This window comes from Bufo gargarizans, chromosome 1 (assembly GCF_014858855.1).
Source record: "Bufo gargarizans isolate SCDJY-AF-19 chromosome 1, ASM1485885v1, whole genome shotgun sequence".
In the NCBI taxonomy this organism is placed as follows: Eukaryota; Metazoa; Chordata; class Amphibia; order Anura; family Bufonidae; genus Bufo; species Bufo gargarizans.
Window position 1 is genome coordinate 262,756,026 of NC_058080.1, and position 23,514 is coordinate 262,779,539.

At 37.9% G+C, this 23,514-nt stretch overlaps 1 protein-coding gene across 2 annotated transcripts in view; it reads right to left on the minus strand.

Moving 5' to 3' along the window:
* The window catches only part of CCSER1 (coiled-coil serine rich protein 1), a 1,109,040-nt gene that overhangs the window by 190,573 nt on the left and 894,953 nt on the right, over positions 1-23,514 (minus strand). For both annotated transcript variants that reach the window (XM_044302736.1, XM_044302745.1), the window contains exon 8: positions 21,809-21,892. In XM_044302736.1, coding sequence (XP_044158671.1) covers positions 21,809-21,892 — 84 coding nt within the window. The remainder of the gene's footprint in view (positions 1-21,808; positions 21,893-23,514) is intronic.

Here is a 23,514-nt window from a genome sequence, read left to right on the forward strand (position 1 = left end):
CTGAAATAGATTTTAAGGGTCATAACCTTTTTTTTTGTTCACTGATCTGTGTTGGGGTTAATTTTTTGTGGGCTGAGCTTTAGTTTTTAATGGTACCATTTTTGGGTACATATGACTTTTTGATCGCTTTTTATTTATTTTTTTATGAGGTAAAGTGGCTAATATTGCAATTCTGACAGTGTTTTTTATTTTTATTTTTTATGGGGTTCTTTATTTGGTATACTTGACAAGATGGTTATATTCTGTTGGTTGATACGGTTCTGGTGATACCAAATTTATATGGCTTTATTCATGTTCTACCACTTTTATATCATAAAATCACTTTTTATTAAACTTTTTTTTTTTTTTGCATCACTAAAATCTAAAACCCATAACTTTTTTTTTATTTTTCCGTCAACATAGAGCTTATTGTTAGTGGGATGGGCTGTCGTTTTTATTGGTTTTTGGTTTTTGAGATGCCTATAACTATTTAATCACTTTTTATTAAATATGTTTGGGAGGTGAAGCAAAAAAAACCAGCAATTCTGCCATTGTTTATTTTTATTTTTTATAGCGTTCAACATGTGGAATTGGTACTATGATCATTTTATAGATCAGGTCATTATGGACATAGCGATATTAATTATGTACAGTTTATTTTATTTAGCAATTTATCAATCACTTATAAATGAAAGGATGTGGGAAAAGGCAATTTTATTTTAAATTATTATTATAATTTTTTTTCATTTTTTCATTTTCACACCTTTTTTAAAAAATCAAGTCTTACTTGGTTCTTGAAGATACAGTGGGGCTTAATGGCTATACTATACTTTGCAATGCTCTTGCATTGCAAAGTATAATACTATCAATTTTACACTGATAGATGGCAACACTGGACGCCTTTGCAAGGCATCTAGTTGCCATGGCAACTATTGGGCCACTGCCATTGCACCGTGGCAGCCCGATGGTTGAGAGAGGGAGCCCCTCCTTCTGTTAACCCCTTGGATGCTGCTGACAGCGGCATCTAAGGGGTTACAGCAGAGTGTCAGGATACAGCTGACACTCGCTGCTGATGGTAAAGCGATACCTAATATATATACTTCTTTTTATTTATTTCACTTTAACACAATAATAGCATTTTTGAAACAAAAAAATATATGTTTTAATGTCTCCATGTTCTGAAAGTTATAGTTTTTTTTCTATTTTTTGAGCAATTTTCTTTTATAGGATGAGGTGATGGTTTTATTGGTACCATTTTGTGGGACATATGTCTTTTTGATCACATGGTGTTGCACTTTTTGTGATGGAAAGTGACAAAAATTGCATTTTTGACACAGCTTTTATTTTTTTACTTTTAATGGTGTTTATTGGATGGGGTGGATCATGTGATATATTTATAGTGCTGACTGTCATGGACGCGGAAATACCAAATATTTTATTTTATCTTTTTCAAAAAAAAAAAAATTTTTTAAATACCTTAATTGTTTTTTTGTTTTTTTTTATATGTGAAACCTTTTTGTTTATGAAACACTTATATATATATTTTTTTAAATCTATTTTACACTTTGCGTCCCCCATAAGGTCATACAAGACCTCTGGGGGACATTTAACTTCACATTTTTTTTTTCATTATTCATTTCTCCTGTAACTGGGGCTGACATAGTAGCCACAGTTACAGGGGAAATACACCCCCAGAGAGGCTGTACAGCAGTATACTATTCTGTACAGCCTCAGTGCAGGGCTGATCAAGGTCTGTAGAAGATGCGACAGCTACTGCACTCTCCCGACCCTGGCAGTCACATGACCGCCAGGCCGGGACAGAAAGCGCAACGCGCTTCCTGATCTGTATACACTACTCTCTGGGTTGCCCTGCTGTCACTGACAGTGGGCCCCCTGCTTGGCAGCTGCACAATTAGCTTGCAGCTGCCATCTCTGAATGGACGTTCCAGAATGTCCTTACAGAGATAAACAACCGCTCAAAGGACGTTTATAGTCAATGGGTGTTCGTGAAGTGAACAATATATTGTTGGAGAGTTAAATATTCATCTATAGCTATATCTAGATCAGTGTTTCCCAATCAGTGTGCCTCCAGCTGTTGCAAAACTACAACTCCCAGCATACCTGGACAGCCTTTGGCTGTGCGGGCATGCTGGGAGTTGTAGTTTTGCAACAGCTGGAGGCACACTGGTTGGGAAACACTGATCTAGATGACATTTTCTTTAAAAACATTGTTTCTATGTGACTTACATTATATTTGTTGGTGCAGAGTAAGACAAAGTTTAATTTAAACGTGGCTACTGCTCTATGAAATGCTGCCATAAGGATGGTTCACTACGCTTGGAATACTAGGATGATGGAAACTATATCACTGAAAAATTATTTGGAAACCAGCCCAAGCTCTGTCCTTACTGTATGAGTAATCGCCTTTTTAAGATTCCCAATGCAACAACCTCATTGCTGTAGAACAAATCTAACAACTGCATGGATCCTGCCACTGATGGAAAGAAAGAATATATTTACAAAAAGAACTTGGCATTACTCTATCATCAATACAATTCTATTTTACTTGCTGAGATATAATTTCTAAAATGGTTTTCGAATATTATATATTTATTTCTGTAGCTTATATAACAAAAGAACACATCGGACATGGTAAGACCAATCCTGATTGGTAAAACTTGTTGTTTTCATTACTTATTTTATTCTCAGCAATATATGACCTAAATACTGATAACTACTACATATTTTAATATTATAGTCAGATTTAGAATATTTACATATATATGGATATATTTATTATGAGGATTCAGCACTGCATTGAAACATAGGGTGTGAGCCATTGTCTGTCAAATAGTTTATAGCACTACCATATTCTGCAGCACTTTACAGACATTATAATAGCTCACTATTAGCGTTGAGCGAATCGAAGTCCACAAAGTGGACTTCGAACTGAATTTTAGGATAAATTTGATTGGCCACAAAGCCGAATTTCCTAGTGCTTCGTGGTAGCAAAGAATCAATTTAACCCATTTGCTGGTGATGGGCCAGCGGCCGTCATCTTGCTTGAGGATCTCGCACGAAATTCCGTGTGCAGTGACGTATGACGTCACCACGCCGGCCGGCATGATGATGTCTTCATAGGCCACATGAGATTTTGTGCCAGATCTTCAAGCAAGATCAAGAGCAAGATTTTGTTTTTAAATTGTACAGTCTGTTATTTATATCAGATGCCTCAATCATGTATGAATGTGGCATCTGAGGGGTACAATGACGGGGGTGGAGCAATCGCTGCTCCCTTTCATTGCACCCATTACTTACATAGAAATGCGCTTTGTGATGAAGTAATTCATCACAAAGCAACATTTTTGAAAAATGTGTCGAAGCAGCCAAATAGAATTTTACAATACTTCACTTATCCCTACTCATGATCCCTAGTAGAGCTCATATTCTAGATTCCTCACCAGTATGCCTTTGGAATGTGGGAAAAAACCAAAGTTCCTGGAGGAAACCTACCCAAAGAAAGGGAGAACCTGAAAAGTCCATGCAGATGTTGCCTTAAACATGAACACAGCACTCAATAAGTACCAGCGCTAACCACTGAGCCACTGTGATGCCTGATATAAGCTAGTGCAAAGTACACAGATCTTTATTTTGGTCTTCAATGTCTTATACAGTAGAAAATACTAGTCCATAAATTAAGGAAAAACATGATGGATTTGAACTCATTACATACACCCAACAACTCAAAAACAGGAATTACAGACTATATAACTTGCAAGCGATCATATGATACACCTTGTGATAAAAATCAGGAGGTACAACTTTTTGCCTCTCCTGCGGTCATTTATTGGGTGTAATTGTAACCACTAGTATAACTCTATTACAATATCAAACTGATTTCATTATATTAATAGGTCTGATATAGTGGCAGGTTCCCTAAAAATCAACTTGGCTAGCATGGTGGCTCAGTGGTTAGAAGTATTGCCTTGTAACACTAGGATCCTGGGTTAAAACTTGACCATGGAGCTTGCATGTTTTCCCCATGTTTTCATGTTTTGGGGTTTTTAAGTTTTCTACTTCATTCCTACATACTGGTATAGAGGAAATTACATTGTCAGCCACATTGAAAATTGAATGACATAAAAGATGGTGATTTCAATACATTGATATGGAATATGTTGGTGTTATATAGGCAAAAGGGAGTAAATTAATCTGAACAATGCCTACCTAACCTAGAACTAAATACAGTAAATGAGAATAATGATAAATCACTGTAAATATACCTCATCATAATCTATAACCAAACAGTTCATAAATTATCAACCAAAATTATGATGCCCTGAAGTTCCCAAAGCCAAGGTCCGTTAGCTGTTTTCTGCTGAAATATAAATGCTAAGTCTAAAAAAAGTCACCATTATAATCGTAGCTTTCGCTTTTACCTTTCTATTTTATTTACTTTCTTCGGTAAAATATTCCTCATGGATTATAAATGTGTTTTCTCTATTATTTGCAGATAAGATATACAATAATTTGTTCAAGCAAAATATTTCACCAGTCACTTAAAAAAAAATCATTTTCAGAGATCATTATTTTTTGCAGAAACACAAGAGTGAATCCGCTCTGGTTTGGATAAGGGAGCATTTAATTCCACATTTAATTGAATTCTGGCCTGACAGTAGAACATTTCTTACCTGCAAAGAGAGAATCAGCGAAAGTCTAAGCGAAGCGCATGTGATGAATTTATATAAGAAACTCTTATCTAAAAAGTAAGCTTCCTAAATGTCAAGGGACACTTCAAACCTGAATTATTATTGCAGATTTGTTCATTTCTCTAATATTATTTCTATGTAAATGTGCTGCACAGCATTGGGGAGAGAACAGCATGCACTTCTCCATCAGTGACATAGCTATCATTTATCTATATCCACTCCAAACACTGCAATATGACAACGTTTTGTGATCGAAGCTTAGACTAATATGCAGAATCACCTCTGTGAGTACTGGGGAATATTAAAGATTGTATCAGGCCACTAGCTTTTCATCACAATTCTGAAGCACAGTAGGAATGGGACACTAATCCCTATGGTGTATCACAGGATGTTTCATTCCCATACTGAACATCTGTCTCTCTGAGCCGAGCTGGCTGAGAGCAATTACTGCTAAAATAAAGGCAGATTTTGGATCTATATAATTAATCTGTCTAGAAAAGGGTAAAGAGTGTGACACTTTAATAATGTTAAGGATATATAATCTGTGTTTTTAACTAATGGTTCCTTAGAGAGAGATGATTTAAATGTGAGTATTATGTAGATTAATGTTAGGCCTGTGTTATTCATACCACAGATAACATTGAGCTAAACTCCGCATGGCTGTAGATTATGAAAATATACCCGAGCTATAATTTATTTGAATTACTTAGTAGCAATAATAATTATTTAGACTTCATCTTTTTTTTTCTTTGTCGAAGGCTTGATTCATAATGTTATATTTTTGGACCTATTGAAATCAATGGTGCAGGTGACACCTCTGTTTTTCCTCACAGACCCACAGACTCAGGGCATGCGCTACTTTGGTCTGTGTTTCATGGAACATGGACCTGGAGACCAGAGGAGACAAGTGTTTCTGCTAGCTTTTAGGTCCATGTCATACACGGATATACAGGTCTCACTGTTGTGGACTACACAGAGGAGGTGGTGTTAAAGAGTGTGTGGTCTGCAACACTATTTAACATTGTTTCAGCTTGTAAATACATGTTATCTACATAGACAGTTAAAGGGGTTGTCTGGTTTCCTATGGTATATTGGTGACTTATCCTCAGGATAGGTAATCAATATCAGATCAGCAGGGGCCTGACACCTGACACCCCTGCCAATCAGCTGTTTGAAAGAGAACGTGGCACTCATGTGAGCACTGTGTTCTCCTTACTGTTTACCTGCTCGCCATAAACATTGAAGCAGCGAGCTGGTGTAACACTCCATTCCAGACTCATCCACCAGGCTGCCAGATAGATAAGCATTATTTGTCACACCACAGAACACACCTCCACCTCTCCAGAATCCAGTAGCTTTACACTATTCCATCTGATGAATGGCATTGTGCTTGGTGATGTAAGGCTCAGCCATGGAAACCCATGTGGTGATGTCAATGCCAGATGAGGTCTGGAACTCTGCAGTTATAAAGTAAACAGAGCATTGACAACTTTTAAGCACTGCTCGTTTTAGCATCAGCTATGTAATTTTATTGTTGAATTGCTAGGGTTCCTGAAAGCTTCAACTTTGCACTGATAACTCTCATATTGTAATAGCTAGGAAGAAAAAAGAATTTCATGTGGCAATGAGAATGTTTAAAACATGTGATTTCAATGGTTAAGAAGTTTGTCCTAATATTTCCTCTATAGACTGTATCTTAGGCTACTATGCACCTACAGGAAAAGGATTGCAAAGATAGTGAACTGGCGGGTCTTACTCCTATTATAATGGTAGCCCATGGTATCTCACCTGCTCCACTCTTTGGTCTTGGTGGACTTATACCTGATAGCCTCTCTCTTCTCCTTCCTGATTGTGACTAGCTCTGTCCCTCCACACAAGATGAGGTCTCTTCCTTGCTGGATAGTCCTCTCCATAAGACACATGTGCTCTCCCTCTGGCTCTTAAAGGGACAGTCTGTACATACCCATTTCGGCACCAGCCAATGAGTGTCTACCCTGGGGTACTAAAGGCACCATCTCCTAAGGGAAGATACCTGAGTAATAGTTTCTAGTTTGCTAGTTTCCTGCAAAAGTGTTTTGTTTCTGTGTTCTTTTGCCCGTGTACAGATTTCTACCTGCTTCCTAGATTTGATCCCTTGCTGCCCGCCCTGACTTCAAACTGTTTATCAGATTGCACAAATCCTGCCTACCATAACCTTAGCTTGGTCCTGAGTTGGCTTTGCCTGATCCCTCAGTGCTCTACACCAGTGCCTTTTAATCCCGTGGCTCAGCGGTCACTTGAACAGAGACTACTTTAAAAGGTAGTGGACTGGTGGTTCAGACTCCTGTACAGGGGTTAAAGTGTGAATGCCAAGAGTGCCACATAGATAATGCCCTTAGAAGTTTATTCAAGTCAAATCTATTTAAGTGACACAGCAGATCAACATCCTCTTTTTAATAACTTTTACTGTTAGTGTGGTGTCACTTAGGTGTTTATGGCAGTTTTTGCTGAGGTTTTTTAAAAGTCCTTCCTTTATCTTTCTCCTTACTTTCAAACCATCTCTGGCTTTGGATCAAAAAATATCAATAACTGTGTGTCACCTCTTTTAGACTGCTTTCACATAACTGTGCGTGACAGCTGCACTTCCCAGACCAGACATCTGAGCAGATTTCACTGCATCATAGCTATAATACAGTGAGTTCCAGCCTGAATGTGGGTCTTCTGTCCTGTTATCAAATGATGCTGTGAGTATGGGACAGTTGACCAGGGGAATTCACAGTACCATCGATTATTATTAGCGATGAAAGAAGCTATCAAACATTTTATTCAGCGGCTTGGCTGCTTTGATTTGTTACAAATTACTTCACCACAATTCACATTCCATTGTATTTATCAGGCGTAATGACGGGGAACAACGATCACACTGCCTTCCATCATTGAATCCCTCATTCAGATTCCACGTTCATAGCTGATCACTGCATCTGACATTAAAATTGAGGCCCTTCAGGGGTTAAACACAGTAGAAAAAAATAATGTTCACCTTATCCATTTGCCTGAGGAGAGGCTGTCGCGGCCATCTCGATGGAAGAAACCGTACAAAATCTTGCACAGTGATGTGACGACACCATCACACTGGCTGAGCACGGTGAAATCACAGTGCTCAGCCAGTGCGGTGACTTGGTGATGTTGAACGTCACCACACATATATATATTTTTTTTTTACCATCAGTTCAGTAAAATATAAACATTACAACAAAGGGAAAAAAAATTACCTTTGATGCGAATTACATTTTTCCTGAAATTTGGATCAAAGTCAATTTATTTGACTTTGATTTTGCTAGTCTGAGTCGTCTCTAATTATTATGATGTACTAAGTTTGGACCAGGCTTTTTTTGGTCTGGTATATGTTGTCCTGCAATAGATCTTTTTTCCTGGACTAGACACAAACATGTGAAAGCAGCAAGAGAAGGTCTATGTACTGGATTTAGCCAGCACAGAAAAAAATAGTATTGAAATTTGTGTGATAAAATAAACTAAGATATCTAGATTTACTGAAGAATAGCAATCTCTAGATTTACAAAAGGCTAGCAAACCAAATTAATAAGAATAGTATGTTGTCTAAAAGGCTAAATAAATGAACTATGTTCCTCAATTCAGCACAATCTTTTTAAAATTGCATTGTAATTTAAGACACCAAAACATTTGATAACATAAATATGGTAATATATTTACTACGACACTTATAAGATACATTCTTGCCAAGGCAAATGTTGCTATAATTCAAATTTGCAATGCCTTGAACTGAAAATCCCACAGACAGACCAAAAATAATTTTCCAATCAGATGAATTTTCTATCCAATGACACAGATGTTTTTGCAGACTTTATGGATTGCTTTGTCATTTTGAATGAGTCTTCTGACTTTTCATCATTAGTCAACTCAGCTGAATTATGAATAAATGAACCTCCTAACATGGCAATATAAAGTAAAATCTCTTAAAGCAATATGTATAATTTCAGATACGGGACTAAAATATACATCAACTTAAAAGTCTGTTGCTGTTTCCTGATCTTTTGAATTTGTATTGATTATATTTAAAGAAGTTGACTGTTTTGTTCACAATATATCATATTTTTTTTATTAGATGTGCACCAAAAAAATAAATTGATAATATGTTGTTCCACTGCCAGAACTTTCAGCCATTAGAGAGAATTTATCATAAGGGTAATATTTGATGTGAGTTTGACTTTTGTCTTTGTTGGTGACTTTATAACAGATTTAACAAATGCTGCATATGCCCATTGTTGCTGAACATTTGGAGCCAGCCAGCGGGATGCTGCTTGAATGACTGCTCACTGGTGTACCTACTCTCTTCCCCCGATGTGGCCGATCACCTCCAACAAGATGTGGCAATGCCTGACCTGATACGTGATAGGAAAGATGGGTAGTGGGAATGACGCTGTGCCCTGCTGCTGTTGAGGACGGGACCTTGTCAATGGAGGTGGAGTTGGATGGGGTAGATAAGTGCCTGCTGTGGGAGCCAGCCCCATGATATTGTGAGAGGAGGTGAAAATAATCTGGCCATGTTGCTGGGGTGCTGCCTCTCCATTGCCACAAAAAAACATAGACCAAGTGGTCTGTGAAAGACATGTCCCTGCTCATAACAGATACTCCAGATGTCCACCAGTGCCATGGCATGAACCTTGCCGCACAGCAAGAATTGCAAGGAGTGGCTCACATTCTCCACCATATGGGAGTACTACTACAATAGTGATGCAGCAATTGCACTGCCAGCAACCTGGCCAGGTGGTTGTTCTGTTTTTAGACAAATTAATTGCTGATGGAGAAAAAAAAAATCATAGTCAAATGTTCCGTTATAGAGGTCTCACAATTGAGTGGAGGACAAGGAGGAGTCTTAGCAGGAGAAGAAAGTGATGACAATGATGATTACAAAGATACCGTATTACTTGAGGATTCAGGTTGGCTCAAACAAAGAGGACCAGGAGAAGGAGGACAAACTTGTTCTGATAGGGAATGCTGTCCAGTTGCATTTTTTCAAAGGATCCGGTGATGCCACCTCAAGTGCTACAATAGACCTCTGGTGCCTATAATTGAGTGTTGTACAGCCACCGATTTTTTAACCCTGCAGATCTTGCACACAGCTGTGGTTTTGTGTGGTGAGCCACGCTAGGATTAGCTTTGGCCTGTTTTGGGCCTAACTCGCCCACAGCATCAACAACATCACCAGATCCTGAAGTAGACGTGGCCATACCTGTTCTTTGGGTGGTATGGCCTCTACTCTTTATTGTTACTGACACTGCCTTTCTTCACTGATGGCTGCCCCCTCCTCAGCACCCCTCTCCCACTCTTGGGTCCTGTCCTCACCTTCCTTGCCATCTTTACTGCAGAATCCTGCCACAGATCCTATCCTCTCTCTCCTTGTCTGTCAGCTGCCCTGCTTTTCCCTATTCTACACAACACACACTAGCTTTTCCCTTCACTCTCCTTGGCAATAAGCTTTATTGATTTCTGACCATCCCAGATTGATTTCTGAGTCTGCCTGACTCCCTAGGATAATTTTCCTGGCAGACACTGTCACAGCCAACCACCCTCATTCACAGCCCCGCACAGAATTGTGTTCTGCTTGTTCTGCTAGGGTATCTCCCTGCCTGCTGCAGCGCTGATTGGCTTATCCCGGGAGCCAATCAGGGCAAGCCCTCACCCCTCACTTCCTCTCAAGGTCATGTGAGACCCCTTCTTCTTCCTCCTTAGTGCTTTTTTCCCACCAAGCTATGCACCATTTTAGTAGATTTGGCCAAAACAAGACTGAAACATTTTAGGTTTGTCTGCCATTTAAAAAATAACAATGTTCGGAACAAACTCGGTTCCATCCAAACTAGTTTGCTCATCCTTAATTCTTATTTGGATGAAAACGCTAAATCTTTTGTACTTTTTTTTTATGCCATTCAGCAATCACTTAAAATAATGTTTTAGGTTATTCTAGAACCAGTTGTTTTGGCTATGTTGATAACAAATGTCTTTGTTGTTTTGTACCAGTTGTGTTTTACAAAATTTATTAAATGTCAAAAGTGTTTTTATTTATTTATTTTTCATTTTTACCATGTTATTTTAATTGGAATTTTTTTAATCATTATTGATTTACACAATAATGTACTTGAATGCATTCTAGTACTGTATATTAATCTGTGTCTTGATGCCTAAGTATGCCCTAACAAGAGGTACAATGAACATGCATAACTTGAATAGACTCTGGTTAGTCTATCCATATAAACTGTGTCACATAAAACCTTTGTGGCATTATCAAAGGGGGATCCCTTAATCCCCTTGCTTTTACCATAACATGCCAGAATCAGCTTTGATTGCATCACACACGGGATTAAATGATCAGAGCATTTTGGTCTTGATCATTAGACCAGGACCCTGACTGAGCTTTACAGCTGATATTTTACTCCTCATTGTGCAGGAACATTGGCAGTGCCCCAGCTACCAAAACACAACACCACAAAAAAACGTTAACCCCTTACAGGTACAGCAAATGTTGGATCTTTAAATAAAGTGTTGGATCACTAACTGAGCACACATCATAGCTAGAGGAGAGTTGCTGTTTTACAAAACATTCTCCAACAGTGTCAGTGATCAGAGATAACATCAATCATGGACATTTAACCTCTAAGATGACATGGTTAATAAATTAATTAGAGGGGGAGCTCCCTTTCATGACTGGAAAGAGTCCCCACAATAAGATCAGGGCTGTACAGTTACTGGAAGTCTTCACAAGGATGGGAGGAAAAACAAAACCAAGAAATTTAAAACATTTCTTGTACCAAGAGGTTAATGGTAATCAGACCTGATTTTCTACCATAAAGAACATATAATCATACACTACTCCAGTCAGTAATTTGCTGCAGTGTTCATGTAGGTAGATATACACATCATTGCTGCAGCAAAGTAAACAGGGACCAATGGAGAGCAAGGGGGACCATCAGAGCTATGGTGCTAGAAAGGAAGTGAATTTATCAGCTGGGATATTATTTTCCAATTCTTCTATTTATTCTATTGTATTCTGATTTCAGAAAACCCCTTTAAACATGTATGTTCCATTTTTATTCAAAGCTGAATTTGATCCAAAAGGTAACAAAACAGCATGGTATCCTATAGTCAGGGGTAATATTTTTTTTTTATCAGTATAATATCTCGGCTCTTAGGGACTCGTGGTTCTTAGGGACTCGTTTTTTAGAAAATCTTTAGAGTTCTAGTACAGATTAGTGTTAATCACGAATATCAACACTTTGAGAATTTGTGAATATTTAATATATATATATATTCTAATTGCAAATTTATCACAAATTTATCGCAAATATTGGCAGTTAGCAACATCACTAGCAACCAATAGGAAAGTTGCCTACCCCTTAGTGTTGATCGCAAATATACTAATCGCAATTTTTTATTGCAAATATATTACATTGCTGATTTTCGCAATCAAGAAAATAATGACTGGAGATCATGAATTCTCGAATTTGCAAATTTATGGAGAATATTTGGACAAAAATGTGACAAATATAGCAAATTTGAACATTGCCTATGGCACTCATCACTAGTACAGATCATGGATACTCGGATACATATACACTAAATGTGATTCCATGTATTCACTATAAATTATTTATAGTATATTAATTCCTTTATAACTTACAAGTCCAACACACAAGAAATGTATGTTGCATGGACAATGAACAGTAAGTAAAAATAATATGTGAAATAAAGCAATGAATAAAAAAAGTCTGCAATTTAGCATTTTGTTTATACATTTTACAAATATTACTAATTAAAAACTATAATTTTTTACACAAAGAAAGTTAAAGGTACACTTCATGGAAAACTAATTCAAAGAACGGATGAAAAACAAAACACTAGTGAGTGAGTGAGGTCATGGTGAAGTTGGGCCGCCCTGCAAGTATTGGTATGCCACTATGGTTATTTGTTATGCCCCTGGTCACAAAAATTAAAACTTTAAAAATTAAACATAAGTAGCATGTCTCTGCAGTATACCATTAGTATGTCCTAAAGAAACCCTTTTTACATTTAAGTTTTTAATTTCACACTACTATCTTCATGGTAATTATTTCTATAATTTTATTATAATCATTATTTTACATTGACATGCTAAATTGAATAGGAGGCATAAGGGTTTCAATTATCTCACTGAACTCTTTGCACTCTGTTGCAGTCTTTTGGTGCACAATAGGCTCCCTGTGTGTCTTTTTTTTTCTCCTGGATCTAATTTTAGCATAATCCTTTAACTATAATAATTTAAAAAAATGCTATTGTTAATAAAAAGATAAAAATGGATAAGAAAGGATAAACTAAATATTAAAGAAGGACAAATTATTTGCTTTTGTTTTATGAACTTTTGGCACATTCAGCTTGTTTGTTATGTTATTTGTTTCTAAAAGTTTGCATACATGCACACATGATTTATGTTATATTTTTTCTGTTTATCACTAGTTCCCATTTCTCAAAGTCAGCTTTGCAAGAGGCTGACTTCATTATAACATGACACTCTCTGTATTGCTGGTGATTACCCTACAAGCACAGCATTTTTGATTATTCATCCGAAGCTCTTGCTTCTGGCATCTACTTAATGGAAAGATCTAAGAATCTAGACACAAGAGAGATGCAAACAATAAAATATCTCTATTTGCTCTACAGGACAAGTAAACATTTGTACATACCAATCCATTACATTAAATCCATTTCATCTGTAGACACCTGTCAGACATTATTCTATCTTGATAAATATGTGTGTTCTGACCTTATGATCTCTTCCCTGTCTGTTTTGGCCTAAATGATCCTATTTAACCTGAAACTCATCTGCTTTTTTTTCCCCCTAAAGAGTATTACTTTGTGTTTCAAGACAACAAAGAAATAAGACAAGAGAGCAAGAAAAGCAAAATAAACTGTCCCTTGAATTTATTTTACGACCGCCAAAGCAGTTTCTATGGAAATGAAACATAGGACAAAGAAAGTTTGATGTCTTTCGATAAAATAGCAGTGGCTGTTGCAAATAAGTATGAAATAAATAACACCGTAATGTGTGTAATCAGACAAAGGTTGTAACACAGCCTTTATTTGCTATGCGTACACTAACTGAATAAAAATATGACTATAGTGCTAAAATAAAGAACAATGGTCAGAGATAATAAGGATATACAGAATACAATTATCCACTAAGGTTTAAAATGTTTTTGTTTGTTCGTTATAGCATCGGACAAAACAGCTATAATGAAGGCTGGTAACCATGATTTGTGGGTTGCTGATACACATTTAGAAAATCAATGGGCTCAAAGAAGGCTATTTAAATTGCTGTCAAAATTAGGTTAAAGGAAATATGTTACCAAAAATGTTTTCTGCCAATTAAATCCAGATAGCAACACACATCCTTTTTTTCTAATCTTTTTATTTTCTGATTACATATTTATTTATTTTATTTCCTGAACATGATTATGAGGCAGCCATCTTGCCTAAGCTGTTCTTAACAGGATTTTGAAAGCGTTACGAAAATTGCTTTACAGCAGCCACGTGGGCCATAGACACAATGGACTGGAGGGGACTTATTGGGCGAGTTTTCTAGGCATGTTCTGTGACCTGTGCAGAGGTCATTGTACAAGGGAAGAATAGATAAGCTTTCACAATCACCTATTGTGCATGGCAGATCCTGTCTTATCTATACACAGAGGTGATATCATTATAAGCAGGATTAGAATGACATATAAGCAGGCAACTGCAGTAAAGTGATCTGTACAGACCAAGAAGTGGGGCCCATTAGTATTCTTAGGGATCAGTGCAAATCCTGCAGGATTTTATGTTTTTTTTGTTTAAATATAGATATTGACATGGGGACTTAAAAATAACATCATCAAATTTCATTAAAAAGATGTTAATGTGATTTAAACAATCATTTTTTTATGACGTAGTCCCTTTAAAGTCAGTCATATCAACTTCTCCAAACATTAGAATTGTATGTTAGTAAGCAACTATTATGTTCTGTTCACACTAACATCATAGTTTATGTTCTGTCATATAACATCCAAATGATGATTGATGGACCCCATTGACTTATAATCATGGCCGACAGAATTCTATCAAGGTCTCTCTTGTTCGGAGGGTAATAACATCTCTACATGCTGTGCTGTTTTTGTCATCAAAAGTGAAGGAAACCCTGGAAGAGGGCCTGTCACTGAATATCCTCCCTTGTCTGCATACAAATGTGTGCAGCTCCCACTAAGTTCAATTATAGTCATATGAATATATGTGAAGTTGGCTCCCCCAAGCCATGGCGGCATAGATCAAGAGCTGCAAAATTTACCTTGTCTCAAAAACATAGCACTCTGTGCAAATATCTTATTAAGTGAATCAGGTCAAACTTTTGTAGTATAAATCATAATGTCTGATATAATCTATAATTGTATATAGTGTATAACAACAGTATATTTGGAAAAAGGGTTGCCATGCAAACTCCTTATATGCCACTTGCTTAATAACAAATCTGTAGGCAAAACTAATTAGACAAAGATCCCAGAGAAATCATTACTAATTGGTTTAAAACACGAGACACAATTATCAAATGGTTTACACCACAACAAGGGTGTAAAAAAAAAAAGTTGCAAAGTATGGTGCATGCTATATTTGTGGCATAATTTGTTACTTTTCATTAAAGATTAATTAGTCAATTCTAAAATTTTGGGAACTTGAAGACAGAGTGAGAGAGAGAGAGAGAGAGAGAGAGAAGATAGAGGAGCGTTTTCCAGGCCAAATGGGCACTTGTGATTTGTGTTGAATTTATATGAGCCTAAATGAAATTTTAATAGATAATAGCTGGTCAATTACAATGAATTAAGTCTAGTATAAAAAAGAGTAGGGTTAAATTGTCTGTCTCTATCCTCGGAAGAAGTATTAAGGAGAAACTGCATTGGGAAGAGCGTGCGGCCATATCGGTTGGTAATCCATAGATGTTCGCTCCTTTTTTTAAATTATGTTTTTGCCTTCAACACGATCTTAAGCTATAAAATTGGATTATCTTCGGAGTCCTGTACATGATTAATGCTTGTGTTGGGCTTAGTTCTCATTCGATTAAATTATGACATATGGACAGTGGTGTGCCTAGGGTGTTTGGCACCAGGGGTGGGTTACTTTCTATGGCATTCCCCCGCCCCACCCCCAATACTTTAAAATAAATTGTACCCCCTCACATTAGTATTGCCCTCATTGTACAACCTTCACAGTAGTTTTGTGTACAGATGTGTGCCCCCTCACAGTATGCTTCATCAATTGTAGATAAGACAGCACTACTCACTGTATTTTTCCAGTTCTTCCGTTTAGTGGCGGTGCCCGCAGCGTTGAATTCTGGCCTCCAAAACTCCTTAATAACTTGCAATATAATGGAAAACTGTGTCAATCCGATATCTTAGATATTGTCTCCTTTATTTCACTGAGACAGCGACGTTTCGACTTGTTAGGTGTTTATCAAGCTCCTGAGCTTGATAAAGACCAACCAGGTCGAAACAACGCCCCCTCTCAGTAGGTATGCCCACATTGTGCTCTCTTACAGTAGTTATGCCTATAGGTGCCCCCTCACAGTAGTTATGCCCTCTCTGTGCCCTTTTCACAGTTATAATGCCCTCTTTGTGCCCACTTCACAGCAATAATCCCCATTGTGCTCCCTTCATAGTAATAATCCCCATTATGTGCCCATCATAGTAATAATCCCCATTGTGCCCCCATTATAGTAATAATGCGCACTGTGCCCCCTTCACAGTAATAATGCCCATTTTGCCCCTTTATAGTAGTAATGCTCACTGTGCTAGTAATGCCATCTGTGCCCTCTCCATAGTAAAAATCCCCATTGTGCCACTTCACAGTAATAATGCCCCTCTGTGCCTCCTCCATAGTATAAATGCCCATTGTGCCCCCTTGACATTAGTGATGCCCTCTGTGCCCCCTCCATAGTAGTAATTCCCTCTGTGCCCCCTCCATAGTAATAAAGCCCTCTGCGCCCCCTCCATAGAAATAGTGCCCTATGTGCCCCCTCCATAGTAATAAAATCCTCTGTGCCCCCTCCATAGTAATAAAGTCCTCTGTGCCCCCTCCATAGTAATAAAGCCCTCTTTACCTCCTCTGTATTAAGAAAAAAAAACACAGTAAATACTCACCTTGTCCCATTCCTGAAGCTCACAGTTCTCTTTTCCCTTCAGGCACAGATTGCTCTGCAGCACGGTATGGGTGAAACTTATGCAGATTCCCAGACTCCAGGCTCCGCCCACACAGGTCGGCAGCACGATCCATGTCTACAGGCTGAATGGTGAAGCAGGGAGAAGTCTTAATTCTTCACCATTCAGAGCACCGCCGGTCTGAAGGAGGGGAGGAGTGCGGGGAGCTGAGCGGTGAATGACAGGACCCAGCTCCCAGCGCTTCAGCAATATGCACTTGCATCTGTATTGATGGAAGCGCTCATTGCTTCTGGCAACCCCCTGAGAGTCGGCACCCGGGGTGGACTGCCCCCCATGCCCCCCCCCCTTAGTACACCACTGCTAATTGATTTAGTATAGCTGATACTGTAGCGCCCTCCATGTGCTCTCTTGGATCTCTGATTGTCGCCAATTGATGTCTATGTATTATGCATGCTTTTATTAATTTATTGAATACAGTTTGTTTGATAATAAGTTGTGTAGAGGTATTTTTCTATTATGGGTGGTTTAGTTTAGTGGATATACCTTCACAGTGCTGGGTTGCTGTGTACCCCGGTTAAGCTATTTAGGTGACAATTGCCTGGATGATATGCAGAATGTATTAAGGGGTCTATATCTTCTAATAAATTTAGTGCATTTTTGCTCAAACTTTATGACTTGCCTATTTAATTATTTGTATATCTGCCTATAACCTATCACATATAAATAATTGCATTTATTTGCATAAAAAAAAGCCTATTTCCAGCAGTATAAATTAAAAGTCTATCAAGCCATCAATGTTTGATCAGTGGGGGCCTGACCCATGATGAATGGGCTTGAGCCTCAGTGCTAGGCATAGCTACATGTAGAAATGAGCTACTGTGCCTGGACTAGAAATAATGGGGTTTGTGTACCATAGACCTTTCATCCTGCTGATTCGCAGAGGTGCTACTAATCAAACATTGATGGCCCAACGATTCTTCTAATGATGAGACCCTCACTTATCAAAAACTGATGACTTAGGAAGAGGCCAGCAATGTTTTAGCCCCAGAAATGTAACCACTTTTGATGCTGGTCCTGCAATCTACGGTATATAGTGACCTTATTTACACTATATAACTATAATATTACATGTTTTGCAAAACACTAAAAATATATTGACATGAAGTTACAGGTTTTTCTAGGAGTTAAATATTTATGGCCTGTCCTCAGGATAAGGCATCAATATTTGAAGAGGCTGCAGATCTCATATGAGCACACCAGGCACAGCACCATACATTGTATAGTGGTTGTGCTTGGTATTGCAGTCCAAGCCCATGTGACCAATGAACGTAATGTAATGGGCTGGGGAAGAGACTTTGGCACTCATGTTCCCTTCAAAAAGCAGATCGGGATCACAATTCTGGCAATTTGACCCCCACTGATAAAATACTGTTGACCTATCCTGAGGATAGACCATCAATATTGAACTCCTGGAAAACTCATTTAAACCTGTATATTGTAATTACTGTACATCCTCAAGAAAGGAATCCTGTATATCAAACATCAGGCAAATGAAGTGTTTAAATAGACATGATCATAAATCTTTGTCACAAGCTAGGACCTTAAAACATCCATTAGAATACTATTCTGTGTTTCTGGAGCTGGATTGTGATGAGCTTATATTTGTTTTCATTTAAAGGGGTATTCTGGTTATAAAAATGATCCCTTATCCAAAGGAAAGGAGAAAACTATTAGGCTATAGAGGTCCTACCACTACAATCAACACTGATCATGAGAACAAGGGCCCCATACCCTGTGGAGCCACCTGAAATTAACCGACCAGCCGATATGTTAATTTTGGGGGGCTCTGTGGCATACAAGGACCCTGTTCTCATAATTGGTCGGGACCCCAGTAGTAGGACCCCCACCAATCTGGTAATTATCCCCTACCCCGTGGTAGGGGATAACTTAATATAACCAGAATACCCATGTAAAAAAATAAAAAGAAACTAATAGGAAAACAACAAGGTTTATCAAAACGGATGCAAAGGAATGAGAACTGGAATCTGATTGCCATGGGCAAGTATTTTATTTTTCATTTGCACAAGGTTTGATAAATTTCCCCAGGGTATTTTAGTCTGAGTATAATTGTGCCAACAAAATACTGAAAATAAAATTGCAGTCATCCATGGGAAGTAAAAAACGGACTCAGTGACTATTATATGACATATATACATTGTGTATAGGTTAATCATGGGACAAAAACATGATATAAAGAAAGCCTTAGCTGAAAACATCTATAGTTAGGAAGAGATGCATATGCTAAATCTATAAAATATATGATGTGTATTTATATATATATATATATATATATATTTATTGTAGGAAGGAACAAGGGGTCATCATTGATGGGCGGTATGTGTCACTGAGGTCCCTTGCCTCGGTGAGGTAAGAGCCGGTTATTCCCTGAAATGTCATTATTGCAGTCTGACACTTCAGCTGGTTAGTATGGCTGTAAAGTTAATACGGGACGGCTCTTACTGCGAGTAGCCAAAGTGCTGGGTGGGTGGCTACTCCCCACGTTCCAGGCCGGGTCTTGGAGGCTTATAAAAGCAGTCAGGTGGGGTGGATTATCCACCATCTCACAGTGAAGCTGTGGAGTCTCTGTGTTTTGGCATCTGAAGATGTGTGCCATGCTAAAGGGCTGAGGCCCCTAAAGCCTGCTGGGGACCGCTGATGAAAAACTGCTAACAAGGTGAATGTTTTGTTCTGTGGACTTTCCATGGTGTGAACGAGCACCAAGACTGCTTATTGGTATTTTGTTTTGCCTTCTGTGTGAATAAATACTGAACTGTTTAATTTAAAGACTTTGTGGTTGCCTCTATACTGTGTCCGCTAACCTGCCTACCAGAGCGAATCCCTACAATATATATAGGCAAACTTTAGTTTTATAGTTCTCCTAGTTATCAATTTGAAACAATATTAACACAAAACATAATCCTTTCCTGTTATGTTGACAATGACTTCTAAAGAATCTAAGTAAATGAAAGCCTTACTTAAAGGAAATGTGTCACCTATACGTTTTTCATATATACATGCACTTTTCTTTTTTTTTTTTAAAGGGAATGTGTCTCCTATACTTTTGCTGCCAGTTAGGACCAAATAGTGACACATCTCCATTTTGTAATAATTATTTTTTAACTGTAGATTTTTTTTCAGTTTTGACTAGGGAGCTTCCATCTTGCCTGAGCTTTTGTTAACAGCATTTAGAGATATACTTTTCAGTAGCCACCATGTGCTAATCGTCAGGAGGAGCTCCATTGACTTTTGACTATGGGAGAGTCTTCTAGGCATGCTCTGTGACCTGTGCAAAGGTCAGGGTACAAGCAAATACCTATTAAATTGTAATCTATATATAGGTGATATCTGTCAGAGAAGTCCTGTATGTGATGATAATAAGATGACTGCAGAAAAGTGATCTTTACAGACTGAGAAATTATGGCTATTAGTAGGTTTAGTGGCTAGTGTGAAAATGACTTTAGGATTTTATTAAAATTTAGATAGTGACATGGAAAATTAAAAATAGCATCACAAAAAATTCCTGAAAAATCTGTTTAACATAAAAAACTTGATATAAATAATAGGTAATTTTCTGATGACACATTCCATTTTATTAACGTTAAGAAGACATGGATCAAAGTGGGTGCGAGAATCTGCTTGACAGATACGTTAGGCATTCTAGCTAATTTCACAACATAAACTTCCTACAGAAGGGTGTTACATTTGTTACTGTAGAGGCATCCTACAGCCAACATCCTCCTACAGCATGGTATACTTCTGTTTTGGATTTCTCTGCATAGGACAGCATACCCCACTTGACTACTCTATACGATAAAGAATGGTACTTACTGGACAAGTCAGCTTTTTGGAATAAACCAGATAAATGGGGATCAATAGATAAATTTGCTGTTTGTGCCATGATATAAACATGATGTAATCATAGACTAAAAGAAAGCATATAAATGCATCTCCACAGCACTTTACCTTTTCTATATCATTGTTACAGTGGCAGCTGTGATCCACCACTGTCATGTTAAACTCACCTGTCAGGCCGGAACCACCTCTTTTGCTACCATCCTCTAGACACTGTCGTTCCATGCAGGCTGATGCCTTCTAGCTGGCAAAGGCTCTCCACCCCTGCCCATAGGGCACTTGTGCTCTCCCTCCAACTCTTAAAGTGTCAGCATGCGTGCCCTAATCTTCACCATCTAATGGCTGACAGTTCTGGGATACTTAAGGCACCTTCCCTTGAGCAATAAGGTTATCTAGCTTGTTAAGTTCCCTGAGAAGGTCTGCTCATCTGTTGTCTGCTTGTATACCAAACAGTGCCTATTTACCACGTACCACTGTCCTGACATGTGCCTGTTACCCGTGTTGCTTCTATAATGCGTGCACTGACCGTGGACTCATTCTCATTGTCCATGTACTCTGCCAGCCTTGACCTAGTCCTGTCCCTGGGGACGATTCTGCCTGATTCCCAGATATGCACAGGTATCTCTGACACCGTGAGTAAGCTGTCAACTACACAGAGACTGTTGCAAGAGGTAGTGGTCTGATTGCTCCTCTGCAGCGAAGTCCAGATCCCTGTATAGGGGTTAAAGGGTGAGTACCACGCAATTGCCAGAATAATGCCCTTAGGATTAGCCCTAAGCCAAATCTGTTGGTCAACAAAGTGGTTCCACACCGACTGTCGTAACCATATTTTTTTTTGCAATATCTGACACAAAACACATATAAATATATAATACCGGATACATGGTGAACAATGCCTTAAAAGCATATGGCTTATAAGTAGTATAAAATAACATTACTTTTCAATGACTATTTTTCAGAGATTCTTATTGCACAACTTACCAGTTCTTTTTGCAGTTGGTGGATAAGTTCATCTCGTTCTTTAAGCTTCAGCTTCAGCATAGAGCAGTCATCTTTCATTATATCCTACGACAACATGAAATCAGATGTTATAATGGGCCTAGCATTTTCTCTTTGTTCTTAACAAGGAAAGCTGTTTCACACAGTAGGGTATAATTGTATCCAAGTAATAAACTTCAATTTTCTTCTTTCATGTGTGATATTTTTGATAACATCTTCTGAAGTGCAGTATAAACAAGTTAATGTGTCTACGATGAAAAATATAAACAGCTATCAGTTCACACGATGATTTTGCAAGTGCTCGATTCTGACTAGCTTTGTGGCAAGAACTCCTGCAGCAATTCATCTTCAGAACAGATGGACATTCAACTTCAAGGTGCAAAAGTAATTAAAAAAGTACATTTGCGGTTGATTTTTTTTCCTAAGTTTGATTTAACTTGTCTTAATATTTTGTGTTAGGAGGTGAAGAAGAACTCAAATGCTGCAATTTCTTTTAGAACAATCATGAAATTATTAAATTAAATATTGCCTTATTCAAATGGCTAAAAACAACAATATGTTTTTTTCTAGGTCCTTTCTCTCTCTGGAGGAGCTGTAGGAGATCTCCGCTAGCAGTCAGTATATTGTCGGGCAGAAAGGTTTCACACAAGGCCCCTCTTACACAGCAAAATACACTAATTATAAATAAAGCATGTTATGAGGGGCAGTTCTGTTTTAGTTTGTGGAACTTGGGCCTAGGAGGTTCAAATTATGCTGTAGCTTATCTCCCCACAATCATGATGTACCGCGAAACATAATCAAAGAATTTGAAAATATATTCAAAAAACATTGTAGCATCAGTCTGCTGTTACCCTAGCTATCTATACACATGGCTAAAATTTTTATGGGATCAGTACCCCATCTAATATATATGGGGTCCTCTCAACTTCCCTCCAATGGCAAATGTTGGGGGAGATAAGAATCAGGCTGTTGGATTTCAAAATGTCAGACTCATTTTCTGGAGATAAGCCACCAGCAGAGGCTAAATGGCAGAACTGTTTTGTGTTAACATATTTTGAGATCCATAATTTTTTATACTTCCATATACAGAGATGCTTTTAGTAGGAAGAACTGCAGCTTTTTGTTAGTATTATTTTTTTTATTACTGTTTGTTAATTTATTAATTTTATTTTATTTTTCTTTGGGGGGAGTACAAAAACTGTGATTCAGCCATTTAATTTACATTTGCACATTTTCGGATGCAGCAATTTTCTTATTGTTTATTTTTATATGTAAATTTGGGAAAGAGGTGGAGAATTCTTTATTGTTTTACTATATTTTTACAAACTTTGTTTGACTTTTTTATTTGTAATTGTTTGTTCCTCTAGGTGACTTGAACATTGGAGGGTAGGGGCTGTGATCGGGGCAAATTCTATTGATTGCAACATCTTAGGTGCTAAGTCTCAGTGATTGGAGCACCTTGCACCCACCAGAGACATATTTAAACTCCAGTCATGTTTCATATGTATGTATATTAATTTCTGAAATGGCTTAAGAAGATTGTTTCTCAATAACTAAGCCATGTAGAATATGTCATGCTTCCATCAAAACATTTTGGGGGGGGGGGGGGGGTATTTATCAGTCTTAGTGTGCTACTTTTCTGATGGAAAATTGTTTTATATTTTGGTGGTCGTCTTTTTTTGCACGAA